General features: G+C 35.2%; 3 protein-coding genes across 3 annotated transcripts; 2 read left to right on the forward strand and 1 right to left on the reverse strand.

The window, feature by feature from the left end:
- Positions 1-280: 280 nt before the first annotated feature.
- Positions 281-4,629, forward strand: twisted (Protein O-mannosyl-transferase 2). Its single transcript, XM_018444594.1, has 14 exons — positions 281-529; positions 887-970; positions 1,061-1,145; positions 1,241-1,345; positions 1,460-1,568; positions 1,644-1,912; positions 2,272-2,378; positions 2,557-2,749; positions 3,000-3,203; positions 3,282-3,433; positions 3,521-3,609; positions 3,686-3,834; positions 3,926-4,335; positions 4,491-4,629. Exons 1-14 carry the CDS (start codon positions 447-449, stop codon positions 4,594-4,596), a joined length of 2,145 nt encoding a protein of 714 aa, XP_018300096.1. The 5' UTR covers positions 281-446; the 3' UTR covers positions 4,597-4,629.
- Positions 4,630-5,350: 721 nt separating this feature from the next.
- LOC108720529 (transmembrane protein 8A) lies at positions 5,351-16,007 on the forward strand. Its single transcript, XM_018444593.1, is given in 8 exon segments — positions 5,351-5,860; positions 5,946-6,333; positions 10,845-11,077; positions 12,346-12,629; positions 13,139-13,777; positions 14,059-14,980; positions 15,674-15,714; positions 15,717-16,007. Coding segments are annotated over 6 exon segments (2,169 nt in total). The 5' UTR covers positions 5,351-5,860; positions 5,946-6,333; positions 10,845-10,895; the 3' UTR covers positions 15,818-16,007.
- A 2,170-nt stretch (positions 16,008-18,177) lies between these two features.
- On the reverse strand, positions 18,178-20,503 carry LOC108720498 (uncharacterized). Its single transcript, XM_018444553.1, has 5 exons — positions 20,431-20,503; positions 19,785-19,873; positions 19,376-19,556; positions 18,930-19,071; positions 18,178-18,572 (listed from the first exon to the last, which is right to left on the reverse strand). The coding sequence occupies exons 2-5, from the start codon at positions 19,871-19,873 to the stop codon at positions 18,178-18,180; spliced, it is 807 nt and encodes a 268-aa protein (XP_018300055.1). The 5' UTR covers positions 20,431-20,503.
- Positions 20,504-21,628: the final 1,125 nt, after the last annotated feature.

The following is a 21,628-nucleotide window of genomic DNA, read 5'->3' on the forward strand; positions in this document are numbered from 1 at the left end:
ATACATTTACTATTACATATGAAATAATTTATATACATTACTGAAATAAAGAATATATTAAAAAATAATAGGATTTCGGAATAATTATACAAAAAAATGCATTACGATAAAAAACATTTTATTTGGGCCCGCGCTTTTCATCCTTTACATTACTGAATTTCTCTAGAACTCACTAGTACTGTAGTGCGCATGCTCTAAAAAGACGGCATACCTAACAACACTACTCTGATGGCTCTGACAACAGCTATTTGACTATTTGACGTGTCGCATAACGGAATCGAATATTGAATATGTATTTGTCTCAAAACGCTCAAATTAATAATTGCTATAACATAATTCAGTAGGTTGTATATCTGGCTGTCCACTATTGTTTATTCGTAACTATTTCACTTCAAATGTAGTGACGTATTCCACAACTTGTCAAGTAAATAATAACGAAGTAAAATATGAGAAGCGGTACCCAAAACACCGTTTGTAAATTAAAAAATGCGACGATCTCGAAAACGAACGAAAAGGAAGAAAGTGCGACGTATGTATAATTATAATTTTATCAAAATTATGTCGATTGTATATATTTTTTAATGCATTCATAGTCACAATTCTGTTGCTTTTCAACGAATTATTTTTTTCTTATTAGTGTATAAAAATTATTAAAATGTTAGATACCAGGGGTATCTTTTTTCTTATTTCTATAGCTTATCCTCGATAAAATATTCCTAAAAATTGTTTTATATTTCTGTTCTTTTTTCTATAAAGTATTCTTTACTAGTAATAATTACAGAATGTAATAATTTTTGCAAAAAATATGAAAATATTCTTTAATGTGATAAATTAGCATGAAATAGGTAAGTTATAATACAATTGCAAGTTGTTTTAATGTTTACAGGGATTGGTGGCTCCTGTTTGGAGGTATAACTGTGCTTACCTTAATCACTAGATTTTATAAGGTCACAGAACCTCAGCATGTATGGTAAGAGAAATCAAGGATTTTTATTAAAAAGTATTTCTTATTTAGGTTCTTTTTTTTAAGAGAAAGTTCTTAGAAACTTCTATCTTTCAGTTGGGACGAAACTCATTTTGGCAAAATGGGCAGTTGGTACATAAATAGGACGTTTTTCTTTGACGTGCATCCACCTTTAGGAAAGGTACGTTTTCCAAAGAAAATTCTATCTGTGTACATTTTTCTAGGCAAAAAATTCAACTATCATGAAACTAAAAATATTTTATATTCTATTTCAAGATGCTCATTGCTTTGTCGGGATACATGACGGGCTATGATGGGACATTTGCTTTCGAAAAACCAGGAGATAAATTCGAAAATATAAATTACATTGGCATGAGAATTGTAAGTTGAGCAAACTTTTTTTCAATTAAAATAAAACAAGATCTATATCAAAGGATTTAGAAAAATTATCGAAGGCATTAGAGCTGCAAAGATTTAATCAGAAACGTTTCTTAGTTCTGTACAATTCTGGGCGCATCCACTGTCCCTCTCTCATATCTCATTGTATGGGATCTTACCAAGTCAATTCGTGCATCTGCACTTGCTGCCCTTTTCATCCTATGTGGTAAATTATAACGTTCTACGATATAGATAATCTTGAATTTTGTCAAATTAACAAAATGATTCATTTTTTTTGCAGACGTAGGATTGTTGACGTTGAATCAGTATATTCTGCTCGATCCCATATTGTTATGTTTTATGATGTGTGCGACATGGGGCATGGCGCGTGTAGCATCATTCCGAGATCGACCGTTCACAAGATCCTGGTGGTTGTGGTTATCATTCACTGGAGCTTCACTCGCGTGCACAATCAGCGTAAAATTTGTCGGCCTCTTTGTTGTTCTGCTTGTGGGTCTTTACACCGTGTACGAGCTCTGGCGAGAATTGGGTGATCTGTCTAAACCTATTGTAAGTCATTTCACGAAAATTCAATATCAAGGTTTTTACTTTTATAGAAATCCAGCTTAACACTAGCCAATTTAATATTGACAAATAGTGCTGAATTATTTATTTTGTACATTAAAAGCACTATTGCTCAGTGCTTCTAATACTCAAAATAAATAATTGATCATTATACCTTCTAGTATTAAATTTGTATAAGAGTAATGTCATAAATAGTGCGAGCTTTGCATTTTAATTGACATGTTAATGATTAACGAGCTAGTTAATAAGTTTGTAATACTTTTAATTTAATAATTAGTAATTAAGAGATCGAGAAAATGGACGATTAAGTTTCCAAAGAACAATTTTGATTTTGCTTTTTGCAGTCTTATGTGGGGAAACATTTGTTAGCAAGGTGCTTTTGCCTCATCCTATTACCAGTTTTACTTTACATGCTATTTTTTTATATTCATCTTTCCGTTTTAAATAAAAGGTAAGAATTATTGCATCAACTTACAAAGTGTAGTCTGTTACTACTAATGTCAAATATTTTCATAAACTTGGTGTTAATTTTTCCTTATTTCTCAGAATTCCCTGTATAATATATCTAAGTTATTCAATTATGTGTCCAAACTAATGTTTAATTTACAAATAAACATTGTTTTGCTTAGTGGAAGTGGCGATGGCTTCTACAGTTCCGAATTTCAGTCGCTATTACGTGGAAATTCGCTGTATAATGCGACAATGCCACGACAATTGGCGTATGGTGCTACTATTACGTTAAAAAATCATCGTACAGGCGGCGGTTACTTGCACTCTCATTGGCATTTATATCCCGAAGGAGTTGGCGCCAGACAGCAACAGGTTGTTATACATATGAGTACTTACATTTAGTACAAAGTAGCATAAAAGAAAGAGTAAAATATAAACATAAAATGAATTCATATAAAATATATAGATTTATAAATTTGTCAGGTATTGAAATAAATGATGTATATCTTACTTCAACCAGAATAGAGACTGGAAAACGCATATGATAATAGAATAATGATTTGAGTGGGCGACATTAAGTGAAACTAAATTCCTGGTATCTGATGTACGTATCTGATTACAGATCACGACTTATTCTCACAAAGACGATAACAATCTATGGCTGGTGAAGAAATTCGACACGGACGTGATACCGCCAGAATCAGAATTAGTTAAACACGGCGACCTCGTGCGTCTGGAGCACATTACGACGAGACGAAATTTACATTCGCACAAGGAAATCGCGCCAATATCAAAAAAGCATTATCAAGTTACCGGATACGGAGAAGTAAGGTGATTTCAACCAATGTGATTGTGGCGTTGCTTTCGATTTTATTATTGAGCGTATTTCCTGTTTGCCTCACAGAATGGTACGGGCGATGCTAACGACGTTTGGAAAGTATTGATAACGAACGGAAGGGACGGCGACGTGGTTGAGACAGTGACAAGTAAATTGAAGTTCGTACATTATCTTCATCATTGCGTGTTAACATGTAGCGGCAAAACGTTACCGAAATGGTTAGTAGCGATAAAAATTACATTAAATTTAAATCTTTCGCGTAAAACAAAATTTTCTATTGTATGATCAATTTTTAATTTATCTAGGGGGTATAGCCAGCAAGAGGTTTCTTGTAATCCTAACATGAGAGATAAAAATGGATTATGGAACATCGAGGACAATCAATACGCCAAATGTAAGCGAGTGACACAAGCCATTGAATTTATCATTAATAGTTAAAGCGATATATAACACTGTACTGTTTTTGTTAGTACCAAACGTCAGTTTCCGTGTGTACGCGCCAGGATTCCTTGATAGATTTCTGGAGTCGCATGCCGTGATGTTGCAAGGCAATTCGGATCTAAAAGTGAAGGAAGGAGAGGTATCCTCACGACCATGGCAGTGGCCTATAAACTATAGAGTAAATCAATTTATATACATTATTTACTAATACAATATCGTTGTTTTTTGAAGAGGCAAATCCTGAAAGAAACCCCTATCTTTCTCTGTAGGGGCAATTCTTTTCCGGAAACAATCAAAGGATATATCTACTCGGTAATCCTATCATTTGGTGGGGGAACATAGTCTTCCTCGTAATATTTATAGTTCTTTACATCCACGCTTCCGTGCGCGAGCAACGGGGCTGTATCGACGATGCTATCATGCTCAAGCAGCGGAGCAAAATAACGCATGCCGGCAAGTGGCTTTTCCTCGGGTGGATCTTGCATTATGCACCTTTTTGGGCGATGACCAGGGTACTGTATTTTCACCATTATTTCCCGGCGTTACTGTACAGCTCCATGCTGACTGGGATTACATTGAATCATGTCATTGAGAACTTCCTGCTGTTGTTACCCAGCAAAGTGGGAAATACGTTTTATCATGTCACGTTAGGAACTGTAATCTCCGGTATTATGTACAGGTAAAGATTGCCTTTTTTATTTAAATTCTAATCTCACAATGAAATAATTTGTAATACATATTTTAAAAAATTAGAGCTCTTTTGGATTTTTATTAAGAAATGATATCGAGAGATTAAGAGTTGATCAAATTTTCCATTTTTAATTTAAATTACAGCTTTTATCTATTCTCGCCGTTGGCTTATGGGATGGATGGTCCATCTGCCATGGATCCCGATAGCTCAATGCATTCTTTAAGGTGGATGGAATCTTGGGAATTTTAAAATCTGTTTAATCAACGCAATGCAAAGTATTTTATACATATACTTATTTCACTGTGTAATTAATGACACAGTATATTTTATACTATTTTACACTGTATGTGTATACACAACTAACATTGTGTGTATAAGAATTCTAACTTAAATCGTTGACAATGACTGAAATATCAGAAATGCTCATCTTATTTATATTATTTATATTTTCTACAAATTATATGTAGCTTTTACAATGTTTTATATTTTTTACAATCCGTTCGTACAATATTAAAATAGTTTGATAAGTAAAACAATGTTGAGTATTTCAACCATGTCATAGCCATTCCGTTGAAAATGGGATTCCTTTGCAATTTCTTCCAAGAACATATTTGAACAATACGACATATCCCTCTAAGATAAAACTATGCTCTATATGTTTGTTTTTTTATATTATAACCTGAGTATATTGCCCAGCATGCTCTTAACAAAAGCGATAACATCACTCTGCTGCAATATGTAATCCATTTATATCGTAATATATTGCAATGATAATATAACTCTGTATACAGAACATGTATATAAGCGCATTTGCTGCGAGATAAGCTTCCACATGTTCACTTTCATATTGGCCATTGTTTGCCATGAATATACATGCGCTATCTCTAGCTGTCTCTGTGAAATTCCGCTTTAATACCTAGTTATAGCAATGTAGTTAACTTTAATTTTGTGGTTTACTTATTATTTATCTTTTTTAATTCTTAAAAAAAATAAGTAAATTAAAACGAAATCAATGTTAATCTACATCGGTAAAAATGGACATAAGACGATCATCGTAATTCGCCAAAATCTAGCCGGATGTCGGTCGTTAAATGATCACTTATAAAATTATAAAATTATCGTGGAGATATGCGGGTCAATAGAAGTGACCATATACACATTGGAATGACACATCACATCGGAGGGAACGCGTATGTACATATACACTTATACGTTTTTATCGATGACGAAAGCGCGTGGGTAGCCGACAGGCAATGCTGTGTTTTTTGCTCCAGTAAAGTGTAAGCTTTCGCTAAAGAAAGATAGCTTCAAGATCAAGAGAACTCCCACGGATGAAAAGCTCGAGTGCTGGAACGAGTATAATTCGAAAGCTTAGTGTTAAAAAAAAATCCATAAAAGTGCATCATAAAAGCTTGAAAGTTTCGCGATGAGTAGCTTCGAACTTGAAGGCTTCTCCTTCGAAGATTCTTTCTATGCAGGGCTGTGTTCAGAAACCTCACCCGGGAACACTCAGGTATCATTTTATTTTTGTTTAACATTCGGCGAACAGCCAGAATAAAATAATGTATAGATAATACTTTGAATTCTTGACTTCCCAGGTTTGAGCTTGATGGCCGCGCGCACCAAAAGACTGTCTCGTCAAGTTTAAAAGCTCCGCGCTTAAAAGCTGTACTGCACGAGCTTATCGCGCGCGCGCGAGCTTTTGCTACCACTGTTAAAGAGTAGACGCAAGCGTACCGCATCGCCCTTTGCGGTATCGCCGCCGTCACCGCTTCCACCACCTCCGATGACGACGATACCGAGGGACAGGGCGAGACGCGCTCTCGGATACTCGATCAGTGCGCGCTTCCCCGCGCCGGCGGCCCGTCGCAAGACAGTCGTCCGGACGTGGTCGGTATCCAGCGTCGCGGTGGATCAGCGGATGCTGCAATCAGCGGCGCGTCGGCGGCCGCTCGTGCCCGACATATTGCGGACTCGCGAAAATAGGTAGGGATAACGAAATCGCTCGCGAAATTATCAGTGACTTCGCCGCGCGGAGAGATACGATTTGCTCCGTTTAAATAGAGCGATTGCGATCGCTCGTGCGTGAGCACTTGTTGCTGGAATCGCATCACGGCTGGACCTCATCCAGGTAAAAAGCTTTCGCTGTCAGACACGGTGCTCCTCTCCTCGTGAACCTCGTGAGCGTCGCGACGACTTACGCAAAGCGTCGCGTCGACACACCGACAGCGTATCGTGCACGAGGCGAAAAAAACGCGATTATCTTGAACATTGTGTATATAATGCGCACAACTGCTGTTGCTAGGATATAATAAAAGAAATTGTGCCTATAATATTCTTGTTTTAGCAAGTGCAGTACGCGTTGGCATATTTTTTTTAAATAAATTTAAATACACTTCGCGAAAAGGTAAGTTTGTAGATTTTAATCGATCTTATTCAACAGCTTGCGCTATATTCTAATCGCCAGATTCGATCTCGTTTTAACGATCATAGATTAGAACGATAAAATACATTAGAAACGAAATAATATTGATTATTATTTTATTGTAAAACAAAGATCAATATGAAAAAATAACTCTTTAATAAGTTTTTATTTCATAGTTCTGAATAATTTTAACAATTAAATTTTATAGAGAGAAAAATTTCGTCAGTTTTTTAAATACATTTTCTTTGAATAATCAATTCTAATTTTGAAATTTAATCTCGTTTACTTTACGCACTTTCATGTGCGTAATCATAAATATGACAAATATATATATATATATACATATATATACGAGATAATCTTGATAATAAAGTAAAGACTCTTTACTTTATAATTGTATGATTTTTCATAAATATAAAAAACGCCAATAATCGGTCAAAGTTAGATGTTATGAATATAACACATATTCTTAATTTTTTTTAAATTTAATTATCTCAGTATGACTTTTATTTTATTTTATAATAAAAAAATACAAGCGGAAGATAGAAAAAGCTTTAAATTTTCAAAATTTTAATTTATTAAATTATCATCATTCAATAACATCAAAGATTATTTTTAACAGAGTTCAAAATTCTGTCACCTTCCAATTTTTTATTCGATTTTTCGTATTATTTTAATTTCTTTTTTAAATTTGAATTCTTGTATTATTCAAATTCTCTCTTCAAACAGCTGATAATAGAATAACAATCGAACAATTCGCTTCAATCGTCATTCAGAAACGTTCGAAGATACTCAGATGTATCTTCGACCTTCTATCATGATAACATTGCTCTCTATGGAAGTAATTATAGATTACTTATTGTTAGTCACGTCACCCCGAAACGACAATAAGTGAATATACGGATAGATAAGTGGAATATCGATAACCGATCTCGTTTTTACGATATCGAATATCAATTGTCGATGTTTTATTCAATAGCTTCGGCTGGTGGAGCCTGAATAGTTCGGATTAATTAATCCGTGATATCCACAGCTGTCATTTTGCGACTTTCAGCATGGCTCCGCAATCGTCGATTTATCGACATATCTTATCGAGCGATTATGAGTCACGTAATATATCCGAGAGAAAAGTCTAGCTTTTTCAAAGGTCTATTCTTTTTAACTGAATTTCTTGTACGATTTCTCTTTTTTCCTTTTTTCTATGTTGGAAAAAAGAAGAAAAGATGAATCTGTTCATTTCCGAACATTACGCGCGTTTTGCGTTACATCAAAATTTCAATTCGAGACTTTTATTTATATACAACTTATTTAAAAATCCTTTAAATATTTTGTTAATTTTTTACATCCAATAACATGACAATTTTTTCCGTTGTGGATAAAAATAATCTTTTACCTTGCATGGTAATTAAATTACTTACACTATAAATAATCGCCGATTGTAAACAGTTGTTAGCGATAAGCAACAAAAAGCTTTTGTTTCCCCTTGATTTGCTATGGAAATTTACTTTGGATTTTTCGCGAATTTAAATTAAATCTGCAGTTCTCGTAATCCCAGGACTTTAATTTTCCGCCACATAACTCATGGTAATTAAATCACAGGGTTTCCATGTTACACGGAAGGATTCATAATACGGGACCTCAAGAATATAAAATAATTTCAGGAACAACGGATTGAAAGAAATCATTCGCGACGCTCAACATTAACGTCATTCACGCGTTTCTTCGACGATAAGCATGCGGACAGCTTGTTGCTTCTTGCACTGTCGACCGCAGGAAGTGTGAATTAACAATGGAATCTGACCTACTTGGCGGTGCATACCATATATAAATCTACTGCTCCTTCAATCTCTTAAATGAGTTATATAAAATTCATCCGTCAGATGCAAGAAGACAGTTGGATCACTTCCGAACGCGAAGAAACGCCGTGAAACTCCATTTAAGTAATGGTTGAATGAGTTTCGTGAAGATCACATGTCTTTTTCACAGAGATTTATTGAAATTATCCTTCGTGCGATGTGGAGCATCGAAAATACTCTTATTTACAAGCAGAAATGCAGGAAAATATTTTCTATCTACAGTTATTGATTGAAAACTCGATGTCAAAAGGTTGTAAATGATGGAAACGGAATTGTCATGAATCAAAACTGTTAAAGTCTTAAAATATTGAATTAAACAGTTAGGGAGAGAGACATTTATGTGATGAGAGACATGTCAACTTCAATATGATATTTTTAAAAAATTAGGATTGCTTAATTAAAAATTTTTGCAAAAACTGATTGTCCATATCTTTTATTTACGGTAATTGATCATAGAATTTTTGAAGTAATAGTAAAAAAAATAATGAAATAATTAATAAGCCAAGAAGAGCCCACGCGGATATTGGCGTGCAATGTCGATTTATTAAAAGGACACTTACATAATTAACGGATTAAGAATAGCAAACGTTTTGACCGAATTGTTTATTCTTCTTGCTGTTATTAAATACTGAAACGGTAAAATAATAACGGTATCAGAAAACTTACAACATATAAAACAATTCTAATATTTTTCGTCACGAATTAAAATAATCATACGTAGTCCATCTGAAAACATGTTAAAAAATTTTTCTTGTTACCGCAACGAAACAGATGTCAACATGTCCATTGGATGGTTACAAACAGTGGTCAGTTGACAGAGTGACTATTGCGAACATCAGTCTGTTAATAATAATCTATAGTACGATTTTAACGCGATTATTAATAAAACTACGTGTTTGAAATAAAAGCAAAAGGAAGGACCAAAAATTCGGTCAACACGTTTGCTATTCTTAGTTTGTTAATTATGTAAACGTTCTTTTAATAAATCGACGTTGTGCACCAATATCCGCAATATGAGCTCTTTCTGGTTTATTAATTATTTCATTATTAACAAATTGATTCTCAGAGTCGATATACACACTTTTCAAGAAAATTAATTTTTTTTTCTCTTGGAAAATTTAAAAAATGACAACGTTTTACTGTGGTACGTCTTATGTAAAATAAAACTTTCGCGGATTCTTATTATTACAGGAATAAGTGGATTTTACTTAGAATCCTTTTGGAATCTTTTGTAGCTAGACTAACTGTGGTGCAATCGCCACAATCGTAGGGTGAAACTAATGTTAGAATAAAAACTGAGCAAGGAGAAACTGCCTAGCAAGCAGTTGAAGATAGTTTCTATTAGTAATTCTCGAATTTCCTGATTTTCGCCGTTTATCGATTGTAAAATGATATTGCACTTTCACGAAATGTACAATACTTATTACAATACTTACAATTACTCGATATAGATAAAAATTCGACAATATAATATTTCTTTTTTATACGACGCATGTCGAAAGCGTTTTTACACGAAGTGTCACAAGACACGAAGATTAAATGCAAAGAGATCCACCTAACGCTACCAAAATATTTTTCTGTACGATGTTAATTCAATCGTAAAAAAATACATAAATATACAGAGTGTATCTTAAAAAGCTCCCACTAATCATATAGCGCTATTCCCGATCAAAAAACTGAGTCGAAAAGTCCTGAGCCGTTTTACAATTTTTGCAATAGTTAATGAGATATTAATTTCTAACGATTGCCAAATAAGCGGGTAAAATCGACACACAAAACAACTTTAAAATATCTTTCAGTTTTGTTTTTTATGGAATATCTTAAAAATGTTTCATAAAGATCTCTTAAAAATATCTTATTTGCCGATTTTATACATTCTGCTCATTCAATTAAAAAATTGCGAAAATTGCAAAATGACAGAAAAATTTTCGACTCAGTTTTCGAATAACAATAACGCTACATGATTAGTGAGCCCTTTTTGAGATACATCCTGTATATTATTGGGTTACGCATGAAGCGCATAATGTATCGTTTTATTCTTCTTTATTAATTAGTAAACAACAAAGATAAATGATCACCATCAAATGAGCAATATAAGCATTATAAGCTATCGCATAAGATAATTTTTATTTTTAAATTGGAATTAAATAAAAAAGGAAATGAGAAAATTTGTTCTTTGATCGCGCAATGCATTTTGCATTTCTTCTCTCTAGCAGTAATTTTTCAAACCGGACGGGCACCTTCCTTATGTAGCAAGACATCGGAATATGCGAGAAAGCGCTTTAGCCGTGCTACTGGCATGGACACTTGCAGCCCAGCAGGGGCTATGCGGCAAGTTGGAGAAGATCGCCCAACAACCAAGCAATGTCTTGGTAGATTATTACGCCTATCGTCACATCTCGATCATCCACTTCAATGTGCCCGAACGTACCGTCTCGGTTGTCTTCAAGTACGTATCTAACCGAAAAAGAATCGATAGGATTTTTTTCGAAATTAAGGTAGCGATTATGTAATTTTTTTCCTTACAGAAACGTAAAATGTAAAAATTTTTTGAAGATAATGAAGAAATTTTTCACTCTTTGCGTTTCTATCTTAGAGAAAAACTTACCTTTTTTTAATTTAACGCGGTTCAAGAATGTATCACACAAAGTTAAGATTTTGAAAATATTTAAAAATTTAGCTAGATACAGATTTAAATAATTTTGTTCGACCATCGAAATAATTATATAGTTAACGTTCTAACTGGTTACGTCAAAACTTTTTGCAACGTTGCTTGAGACTCCTACATAATTATTTTAATGGTCTAAGCAAATTATTTTCAGGTCTATATCTACACGGAAAGAATTTTCTCTTAAAATTTACCCTGAAAATATGATAATTGTGCAATTTATTTTAAAGATTTTTACCATGCACTTCAGTAAAATTAATCAAACTTATTTTATATTTTATTGTAGTATTATTAATGAATGAGAGAGAGTTACATAAAATTCTTTGAAATACGATGTTGTCCCACGCCTACCATATTTTCAGGGTAAACTCTAAGAAAAAAATCTCTCCGTGTAGGTAAATTTTTAGATATTTTAGTAAACTCGTTCTTTCCAACAGCGGGATTTTGTTTTTCCTCACTATTTTTCTACAAATATTATTTATCCTCATTAGTTCTCTTTAATGTCGGAAGCAACCTTCAAAATTTATATCTCTAAGTTGTTTTCATATATATATTCTAATATACGTGTATGTTTTAATGAAATCATTTAAGATATCTTATATATCTTGTTCCCTTGACTTGTTTTTCGTTGAAATAAAATTTTCTGTTATTTACGTTTTCTTCTGAGGGGCGCACCTCATGTAAGGGATAAAAAAAATCGAAAAATTTTTTTGCATAATTTAATAATTTAACTCGTCAAAAATATGTCTCTTGAGTTTTAGAACGAAATTCGAAGAATTGACGTAATTATAGATGATTTTATTGCGGACTTCAACGCCGACGCACCAAAATTAAATTATTATAAATATAAAATTCACATTGTTTTTCTATCAAAATAATATTTTTTTAGTAGTTCAATATTACAATAACATACCCTGAAAATTTCAAAAGAATTTGTCGTATAGTCTCCTATTAAAAAATTCCGAAAAATTACATTATTTTCAACACGATACATGAGGTGCCCCCCTTAAGTGTCTCTTGTGAAGATTATATATTCTGTCGCGCTTCAGATTCACAGCAAAAGAAGAAAAGACTGGAGGGATAGGTAGATGCACACCGCTCAACATTTCGTTGCATCTAAAATCCGCCAGTTTGCCATTTGTCTGTCCCGATGGATCGAAGGTGGCTGCAAAGCTGATAGAAACGAAGAAACGTCGGCGACAGTATAGTCTAGAGATGCAGAGTGACGGCGAGCAATATATAATCAAGATAGAGGCTCCGTCGGCGGGCGACTGGTATGCGATCGCTTTTCGATCCTGGACCGATCCTGAAGACGGAAAGATCAAGCAACAAGGTAGAGAAAAACGCAATTTATTATAAATAACAAATTAAGAATAAAATAAAATTATATTATCTATTGGGCGCTAATTGAATAGTATTTTATTTTAATAAATAAACGTTCGCGTTTTGTAGTCAGACATATAATTTTTAATAACAATGTTTCTGAAATAGCAGGAGTATTTCTTAAAAAATATTTTCTTGAAAGCGATATCGTTTTTCGATATTTATAAATGAAAATGATTCCTACTTTTAATTTACTTTGCGTTTTAGTTTCACTTTTTATTTTACACGAATTTTTAAGTTCAGATTCAGATTTTTAGACAATATTATTGCTGATACCTCACTTTTTGTGCATCTCTTTTCTCATTTTACGTTTTACTATATAATTTCTTTTCTTTATTATACCATTGCACATTAATATATATAAAGTTACTATTATTTTTATTATTTTTGCAAAATTTAAAGAGATGGAGCCGGATTTTGCCAGCCTCTTTAAGATTAACGAAAAATTGCTATTTGCAGGTCTCAGTGCGTCCTGTGAGACTGTGATGGATGCCGAAATGTTCGTGGAGATACCAGCTACGACATCATTAGTAGATTCTGACATTGAATATAAGGTGCAACTGGACGAGACCTCCGACACAGCGATAGTGCAATATCTTGTACCGGACGTCGGTCTCGAGGAACTGAATCTGTCCCTGAAGTCGTCCTGCGGCGAAGATTGCAACATTGTCGTCTACGTCACGGCGGAGGACAATCTCACCGATGGCTTGCTCAATTCTACGGCAATGTCGCTATCCTTCAAACCCTACATAGACAACTTCCACTTTGTGACCCTTCGTCTGTTGTCGGGAAATGCGTCGAATGTGACGATGCAACTACCAATGAGCCACCAAACAGATGTCGGAGTCGATCAGGTCTCGCCGGTGGTGCTGTCAAGAAAATCCTTCCCTGAATTTTTTCTCTTCGACTACGAACACCTGCTTGGCAACGATACGAAGCCCCAACCCTTTAATGTGACCACCGAAGCTCTTTCCGTCCTTAGTTTCAAGATCGGCCGGGTGTATGATGTCGGCGGCACGGTCACTCTCGCCTTCAAGCTGATCGACGTGGAAGAGAAGTACAAAAAGAACATTGTCCTCGTAGCCTGTGTTTCCTTAGGTCGGTTCTTATGTCTTAAAGTTACCTCTAATAAAATAATTTCTTTTAGGATTAAAATAGAAAATTCGATCCTTCTTTCAACGAGAGTATAATTCGAAGATAAACTTAGATTATCAGTCGCGCTTATATCTCATTTTGCAACAAATCTTTGTTTTTAATATATAATAATATAAAAAAGTAGAACATGCATAGAGTTTATATAAAATTAAAATTTTTAAAATCAATTTCTAGAGCCTTTTTACCACACATATCATCTTCTCCGTTCCTTCGAAATTCTTTAGGGTACTACACGAACATCACTTCTGGCGGTGGTTGCGTCCGCGCGCAGAGAGGTCTCACGACGGCGGACATGTACGTGAATGCGACTGAGCCGGCTTACGTGCATGTGCCCTTCCCCGAGGCAGGCACCTGGTACGTTAGCCTTCGTGTCTTTTGCCCTGAAGAGGAAAAGGAAGGAACGGAGGAAAAGACGCTCAGCGGCGCCAATATCAACATTAGCAGCAGCTTTTGTTCCTGCAGCCGCACCTGTTTGCAAGGCGACGTCGCGTGCGAGACATGCGACTGTCTGCCGCGCTGCCCTGCTATCCGGGTGGAGAGCATCGTATCGTCATCGCCGTGTATCGAGGGTCGTTGCGGACATCGTGGCAAGTGCATGCACTACATGAGCGGCGGTTTCGTCTTCTCGGCGTGCTACTGCACAGGCGGCTACCGTGGCTTCGACTGTGCGGACAACACGTACGTTCTCAGCACCAGCGGCATACTTCTGCAACTGCTCGCCCTCACCTTCAGTAACTTTGCTTTCGTTGGCTCGATCTACGTTGCTATGAAACGCGAATACTTCACCGAAGCGGTCGCCTACGTTGCGGTCATGTTCTTTTCCACGTTCTACCACGCCTGCGAGGCCGGCGAGGAGGTCTACAGCGTGTGCATCATGCGATTAAGCGTGCTACAATTTTGCGACTTCTTCAATGCGTTGCTCGCTATCTGGGTGACCTTAGTGGCGATGGCATCGTTCGGGCCACGATTGACAGCTTTCTGCCAGGTGGCTGGCGCGATCGTACTCGCGATGGGCGCTGAGATGGATCGTACGGCACTCTGGGTGTTCCTACTGCCAGCCGCCACTGGTTCCGCCTTAATCGGGCTATCCTGGGGGCTTAGATGCAAGAGAAAGCGCACCATTAGATATCCCTCGCGTCCGTATAGGTAAGAAAGAAAGCATGGAGGAAGAAATTAATTTTTACCATCGAAGAAATGTTGTATAATAAGACGACTGCTTGATAAAGTAAAAATTATATAATAGAAATAATTAAATAGAGATAAATAGAACATTGTAATCCAGTTAGCAAAATGCTAATAGTTTGCTATGGCAAATTTGCAGCAAATTCGATTAGATTCCTATTGCAGATTTATAGCAATCTCCCAGTCGACACTAACTAAAAATAACATAACATTTATAAGTTTTGTTTTATTAATGTCGACTGTTCTGTTCGCATTAAGCTTGAGCAGGATCTGTCAACAAAGTGTACTGATATACTCGTACTATGTCAGCAAATTTATGGTAGAAACCGAATGTAAGGATCTACGCGCGCGGACACTCTGACAGTAGACTGACAGCAGGCTTTGTCCTATTTCTAGCATTTGCTGATATTATTAAATATTACAGACTGTGTGAAATTTGTTGCCTTTCTATCATCAGAAATTGGTAGCATATACTCTGTTCAAAATTTGTCTCTACAGGCTATTTGGGAATGTACATATAAATACATAATAAGACAACGTCGAAATAATGGAGTAAAGTCAGGAGTGTTATCTTTTCATGTGCGACCGAAGTTGTATTTTTCTTTGCATTTCATATTCTTTTTGCTTTATTGCAGCACAGGATATTTCTGTTTCTAGGACCATCTACTTCCCGGCTGGAGTTCTTCTCGTTACTCTGGGATGCAAACGCGCAGGAATTATTATCTCATTCATAGTCTGTGGCATATCTGCGTGGCCATAGGAGTTATTCTACTTCTGCCGAAGCGCAAGTATATGAAATAATGATCAAAGTGCCGTGTAGGCATCCAGGTGAGATTTAAGATGACCGGAGATAGTATCGGCAGTTAAGAGATGTGATAGTAGGTAACCAAAGACATCAGGGAAGTTATTACAATACAAACACAGATAGATATCGTCGACGAACCGGCTTTTGTACGATAGGAATCACAAGCACCAGTCTTAATTATAGCACCTTGCATGCAAAGATATGTTGAAAGTTATATTTTGAAGATATTTTAAAAAAGAATTATTTATTTATAATTTTATATCGATTTAGCATGCATTTTATTATTAGAATTATCTTAATAGATTAAAATTTAGATAAAAAAAAAATTGTATCTTTCTTTTTCTTATAAAATTTATTTCTCACCTTTATCGTGTATACTCGTGATTCGCTTCGTAACAAAGTTGTTCGTTCGATCGAATATGACGCTCTTACGCATATATATTATATATGTATATATAAGAGATATTATTCTTCTAAAAAAAGTATCGGCAGTATATAGATATATCGAGAGTATTCCGAAGACGGAATTAACTCGATGAGATTTATCAATAATACACATTTAGCAATAAAATGCGACAACATAAATTCAACGACAGTATTAAGTCAAGTTAAGTCGTCCGTGAAAGAAATTCTTGCTCATTTTAATAAATAATAAGGACATCCCGAAGAAAGAAAGTAACATCGACATTAAGATATTTTCGTTCTTCACTAAACTCTCGATAGAATTAAATCCCTAGTGAATGTAAATATTGAAGTTTGAGAGTCCTGCGCGAAAATATCGATAGAGAATATAAATTATTGCTGAAATTAACGTTGAATTTTATAAAACTGTTCCAGAAAGAATTTTCGAAATGCACTTCGACATTCCGAAAAATCTATATTGATCGCACGAATACAGAAATGTATCGCTATACTTTATTGATTCAGTCGCGACCTGTTTGCAAGGACCAATTCTATGTAAAATGTTGGAAACGTGATGAAGGAACGAAGGATATCTTCGTGCGAATGGTGCTTTTTTATTCACACGAACGTTCTTTGCTATCTTTAGTCTTTTAATGATAACACTTGTTGTAGCACTATTGTTGTCATGCTATTAATTTTTAAGTATTACGTATCGATCGATTTCTTGACGTCATTTTGACGATAGATGGGTTTTATAAGAGCATACCATATTCAATAATTAAGTATACATTCCTCATTGTTGCCTTCCCTTGTGTACAAGGTATTCAATATTCATTTTTCTTCGTGTTTAAATATTAAACTAGTTTAACCTTTATTTACTAGTGAAGACAATCCAAGCGTAGAAATGTATCTTTTAAGAACGAGTCCTTTTTTTCTAGGAATCAATACCTCGCACACAAACGTCCTGCTCCGAGAATAATACGCGAAAGTGAATGAAAAAGTAAAGATACATGTCTCTTATATTTTATAACTAACAACTAACGTATCTATAATACATATAGAAATTATATTCTTCTACTTAAAGCACGTCTTCTGTAGGACATGTTAAAAAAGGACAAATTTAAAACCTATTATCTTATCTTTTGCGTTAATTTGCGAATTTTTCCACAACCCTTCTAGATAAATAATTCAAATGTTCTCTCTTTTCATTATGCGATTTAGCTTTCTAGGCGATAACGTCTAGTAGATAATGTTTGAAACGGAGTCATTTTTTCAAGTTGCCTTGCACCGTGACAAGCCGGAAGAGTGAAATAAGTAGGGAAACCATCGTGTCTTTACTTTCCGATTCATCCTTGCGCCTGTGTATGCGTGCTGTGTTGTCCGGGGAGAATGTTGTATAAACATATAAGTAAATACGATATCGTCATGGGCAGTGCCTGTACTGATTGTTGACACGTGTTAAACGCGATGCGCCTGCGACCGTATCGCGACTCTAGTCGATTCTATTTTCCTCAATGTGAAAGCCGTATTAGACTATATAACATTTTCTACGTATAGCCGAAGAGAGAAAGAAGAGCGTGTCACGCTAAGCGCACGTGAGAGCACGGGGGTTGCGCCGAGGTTTCACTTTTGTTAATTTGCAAACATACACACAGACACCTGACACACACAAATGTAATTCTCGACGAAATAAAGATGAAGCTATCGTTGTACGAGTCGAATTAAAATACTACAAAAGCTACTCAGACTTTCACCGCTTATGATAAATAATTCTACATATCTGTATTGCCTGTTAAATTGTTAAACTCTTATCTTGCCTCTTTCTTTGTCACACAGAGTGTAGTATACGCAAGATACAACGAGTTTATTTTTTATGCGCTTTTTTTTCATGATTTAATCTGTTATTTAAATTATAATCGTCTTTCTTTGAAGATTAAAAATTACATAAGCAATATTACAACGAGGAATCAGTGGGCGTCGCGACGCGCGAGTTCACCGTCGTGATGACGTTAGCCAACAGCGACAGCATGGTCTCCATCGAGAAGCCGCAGTGTCGATACAATCTTGAACAGTTTCTACCGTTCCTACCGGCTTCCACCGCTTCCTCGATCGCCGTGCCCTGCATGGCCGTGCGAAACACTTGATTGGTGGTGATTGTGTTCACCATCTTCTCGAAGGACGTCACTTTCTGATCTTTCTCGTTTCCGTTCTCGTTCTCGTCGTCCACTGTGGTCACCTGCTGCAAGTAGGTGCACACCGCGCGTTGCATGCACGAGGTCGTGTCGATGCCATGACGAGCCAGGACATCATCGAGCCTCGTCAGAGTCTGCGTGAAGCCATTATCTTCACCTGCGTTGGATTGACATACGTTTTATGGATTGTAGGAGCGGAATGTTCATTGAAAATTCCTCGTAAAATTTGAAATTAATCCTTTTTCAATGAAAATTGAAGAAAGAAGAAAGAATGACATTGTTTTGAATTTTTTTATATTTTATTTGATCAAGTTTCGAATCAGAAATCCATTAAGTTGAATGGAAGTTGAAAAATCACGTCAACTAATATTCTAAGAGATTCTTTAGTGGCTTACGGAACAAATAAAATGAACAACGCGGGATTTAGTCAATATATATAGATTTTATAATGTTATAAAAATATGTTTTATACCATTTTTATATATGGGATTTTATAAATGGATACAATACTTACTTCTCGCATAAGTACCGTAAGTCCCCGACAGGATATAGAGCAACTTTGGGATAATGAGAATCGATCCCACGCCTATGATGGCTCCCAAGAGAAGTCCTCCAAGATCTATTTTCGCCGGCGCATAAGGTGATACGCCGTAACCCTGATTCGGATTGATTACATAAATTTAATTCAATTACACTACTATATGAGTTTATTGATTAATTGACTTCAGTTACTATCGAAAATAACGAGATGAAGTAATATCGAGTGAAGCAATACTTTAAAGAAAATTTTTTTAAATTTTGTAGAAGATGGATAGAAATAGGAGATGGGAAAGAAATAAGAAGGAAAAGAAATTGTAAAAACAAGAGATGAAAAAGAAGAAGTGCGGCACTGTGTCTCAAAAGAATAGATATCTATAAAATATGAAAAAGATGGGAAAAGAAACCCGATCCAATACTTACGCTTCCTGTACTTCCGACATTGGTGAAACCAAATCGTGCCTCCTGGCTACGATCCGCAATATCGTTCGTCTCGGATTCGCGCTTCGACGCTTCGTCGTGTTGTTTAATCTGAGACGGCATGGCTACCTGATCCTGTGCCTTCGCCTGTTTTTCCATGTAGCTGATAGAACTCGGCACAAAACTATCGATAGATCATGCAAAGATAGACACATAATACGGATATTTTAGCGATAAAAAAATTACATTAATTTTCTCTTTAGATGTCTAAATACTTTCTAATTTTTAAATCCTTTTTCAATGTCTTTTAAGCATCTTTTGCACTTTTGCGAAGAAATGACCATTTTGCAAAAAGATATTGGATACAAATTCCTTATATTATTAAAAATTTAACCGTTAAAATGAGACTTACCCTCCATCATCGAACTTCGGACTGCAATTGACCAGAATAGCGAAGCAACTTATTGTCACGGTTAAACTTCGCGAGATACAAAATGTCATCTGAGAAAAAACTTAAAATAAATACTGAGAAAAATATCTGGTTAAAAACGGACAAACCAGAAGATTATATTAATTAGAATTCCGATTATCTCAATTCTAGAATTCTAGCATATTTATCCAGAAAATTCCGATTCTATTTTAAACAAGAATTTTAATTAATCCAATCAAACATTTTTCTTGGTGAATCAATTTTTAACACGCATATTATATTAATATATTATATAATAAATTAAATGTCTCGATAGTATTTATGTGTTTTAACGAATATTGTACGAATATGGTACTCTACAATATTCCACAAGAAAGAGCATATCTTTTTTTAAAGCTAAAAAATATCGTTTAAATGTCAAAAATTAAAGCCGGCAGTTTTATTATTTACAATAGACGAATAATTAAATTTCTAAAATGTCATACATCTTTTAGAATTTTTTGCGAATATTGCGTTATGGTGAATCAAAGTAGCAATTTGTCGGACATTTCATTTGTCGGCAATTTCTCGTGACATATATAAGCCGAATATGAACGTATAAATTATTTAAAGTGGATTGAGTAAATACCTTCGGTAGCGATAAAGGAAAATTCTTTAAGATACAACGTGGAAACTGAGATATATCCTAGGATGAGATATGGCGATTCAGTGTCACGGACTGACTGTGTGGTGTTTGCTTTCAGTCATATATAGTCGCTTTGGTCGTCTGAACACAAGTCGTGGATGATAATTGAAGCCCCGGTTTCGCTTTCATTGTTAAGTTTTCGTGGTGCATGACGTCTCCCTGTCGTCGCCTTCGTCGTCGTAAGCGAAGAGAAGGCCATTTTTTCTTCTTCTGCAACGACTGCAACCACGTTGTCATCACCGGTTACTCCGTTTGAAATTCCGAGGCTGAAATAATGGCCGGCCGCCAACAATGTCCTCTTAAGATGTTCACTGACTTTTGACACGCGAAATTTCGCCATTTCGGTCTCCGTCATCTCGTGGCTGAAGTGATCTTGTCCATGTTACGACTTCCTGTAGCGTGTTACGAAATGTGTGATACTTCGAGGGTGGTTATGACTTGTATCTCTATCTAATTGTTTACGTAGTTAATTTTGATTACGTTTTTAAAGAACAGTATGGTGCAATTTGATTCGAAAAGATGAAATTAAATTTTTTAATAATCGTTAATGTACGTATATGCGATTAAACAGAATGATGTCAACAAAACTTACGCTCCAAATGATTCCATTTTTGCGAAGAAAATAGAACAACTCGATAGAAAGCACACATAATAGATAAGAAGTACTTTGTAAAATTTATAGAAGAGTTTGCGAAAAGAAAACAAGTTTTAATTTATAGTTAAAAAATGCGAAGAAAAATGGTTGAACAATTTTTACTTTACAAGATTAATAAAAATATTCTGGCTATCTTTGTCGAACTTATGACAAACTTTACTTATTCTGAAAGTAAAAATATCGGAGATGCAGTAAGATAATAAGTACATTATAATTATGTGGTAAATCCGTTTAACTGATTACTAAATCATATAATATACTATTCTCAAAACTGTAAGCATGAACAACTCTCAAAATTTTACTTTACGAAATGTAAAAAAAGTACTTTATAATATGCCCTTTTACACAAATGAGTGCTTGTTTCTATGGAACTTGTCAATTCCATAAATCTTATTAAAATTCTAGCTTATATAGCTTTCCTACATTTTTTTCCGTGTGGAGAGAAGAATATTAAACAGATTTATAAAAGTCGGCGATTAGTCGATA

This window comes from Mycetomoellerius zeteki, unplaced genomic scaffold, assembly GCF_001594055.1.
Source record: "Mycetomoellerius zeteki isolate Tzet28-1 unplaced genomic scaffold, Tzet1.0 scaffold151, whole genome shotgun sequence".
In the NCBI taxonomy this organism is placed as follows: Eukaryota; Metazoa; Arthropoda; class Insecta; order Hymenoptera; family Formicidae; genus Mycetomoellerius; species Mycetomoellerius zeteki.

Excerpts from the sequence above, each read along its gene's own strand:
- twisted (XM_018444594.1), top strand. The coding sequence starts at position 447 with ATGAGAAGCGGTACCCAAAACACCGTTTGTAAATTAAAAAATGCGACG. Across the intron at positions 3,434-3,520 it reads GGCAAAACGTTACCGAAATG|GGGGTATAGCCAGCAAGAGG; the intron begins GTTAGTAGCGAT and ends TAATTTATCTAG. Across the intron at positions 3,835-3,925 it reads AGTGGCCTATAAACTATAGA|GGGCAATTCTTTTCCGGAAA; the intron begins GTAAATCAATTT and ends CTTTCTCTGTAG.
- LOC108720498 (XM_018444553.1), bottom strand. The coding sequence starts at position 19,873 with ATGACATTTTGTATCTCGCGAAGTTTAACCGTGACAATAAGTTGCTTC. Across the intron at positions 19,072-19,375 it reads ATGTCGGAAGTACAGGAAGC|GGTTACGGCGTATCACCTTA; the intron begins GTAAGTATTGGA and ends AATCCGAATCAG. Across the intron at positions 18,573-18,929 it reads TTACGGTACTTATGCGAGAA|GTGAAGATAATGGCTTCACG; the intron begins GTAAGTATTGTA and ends AATCCAACGCAG.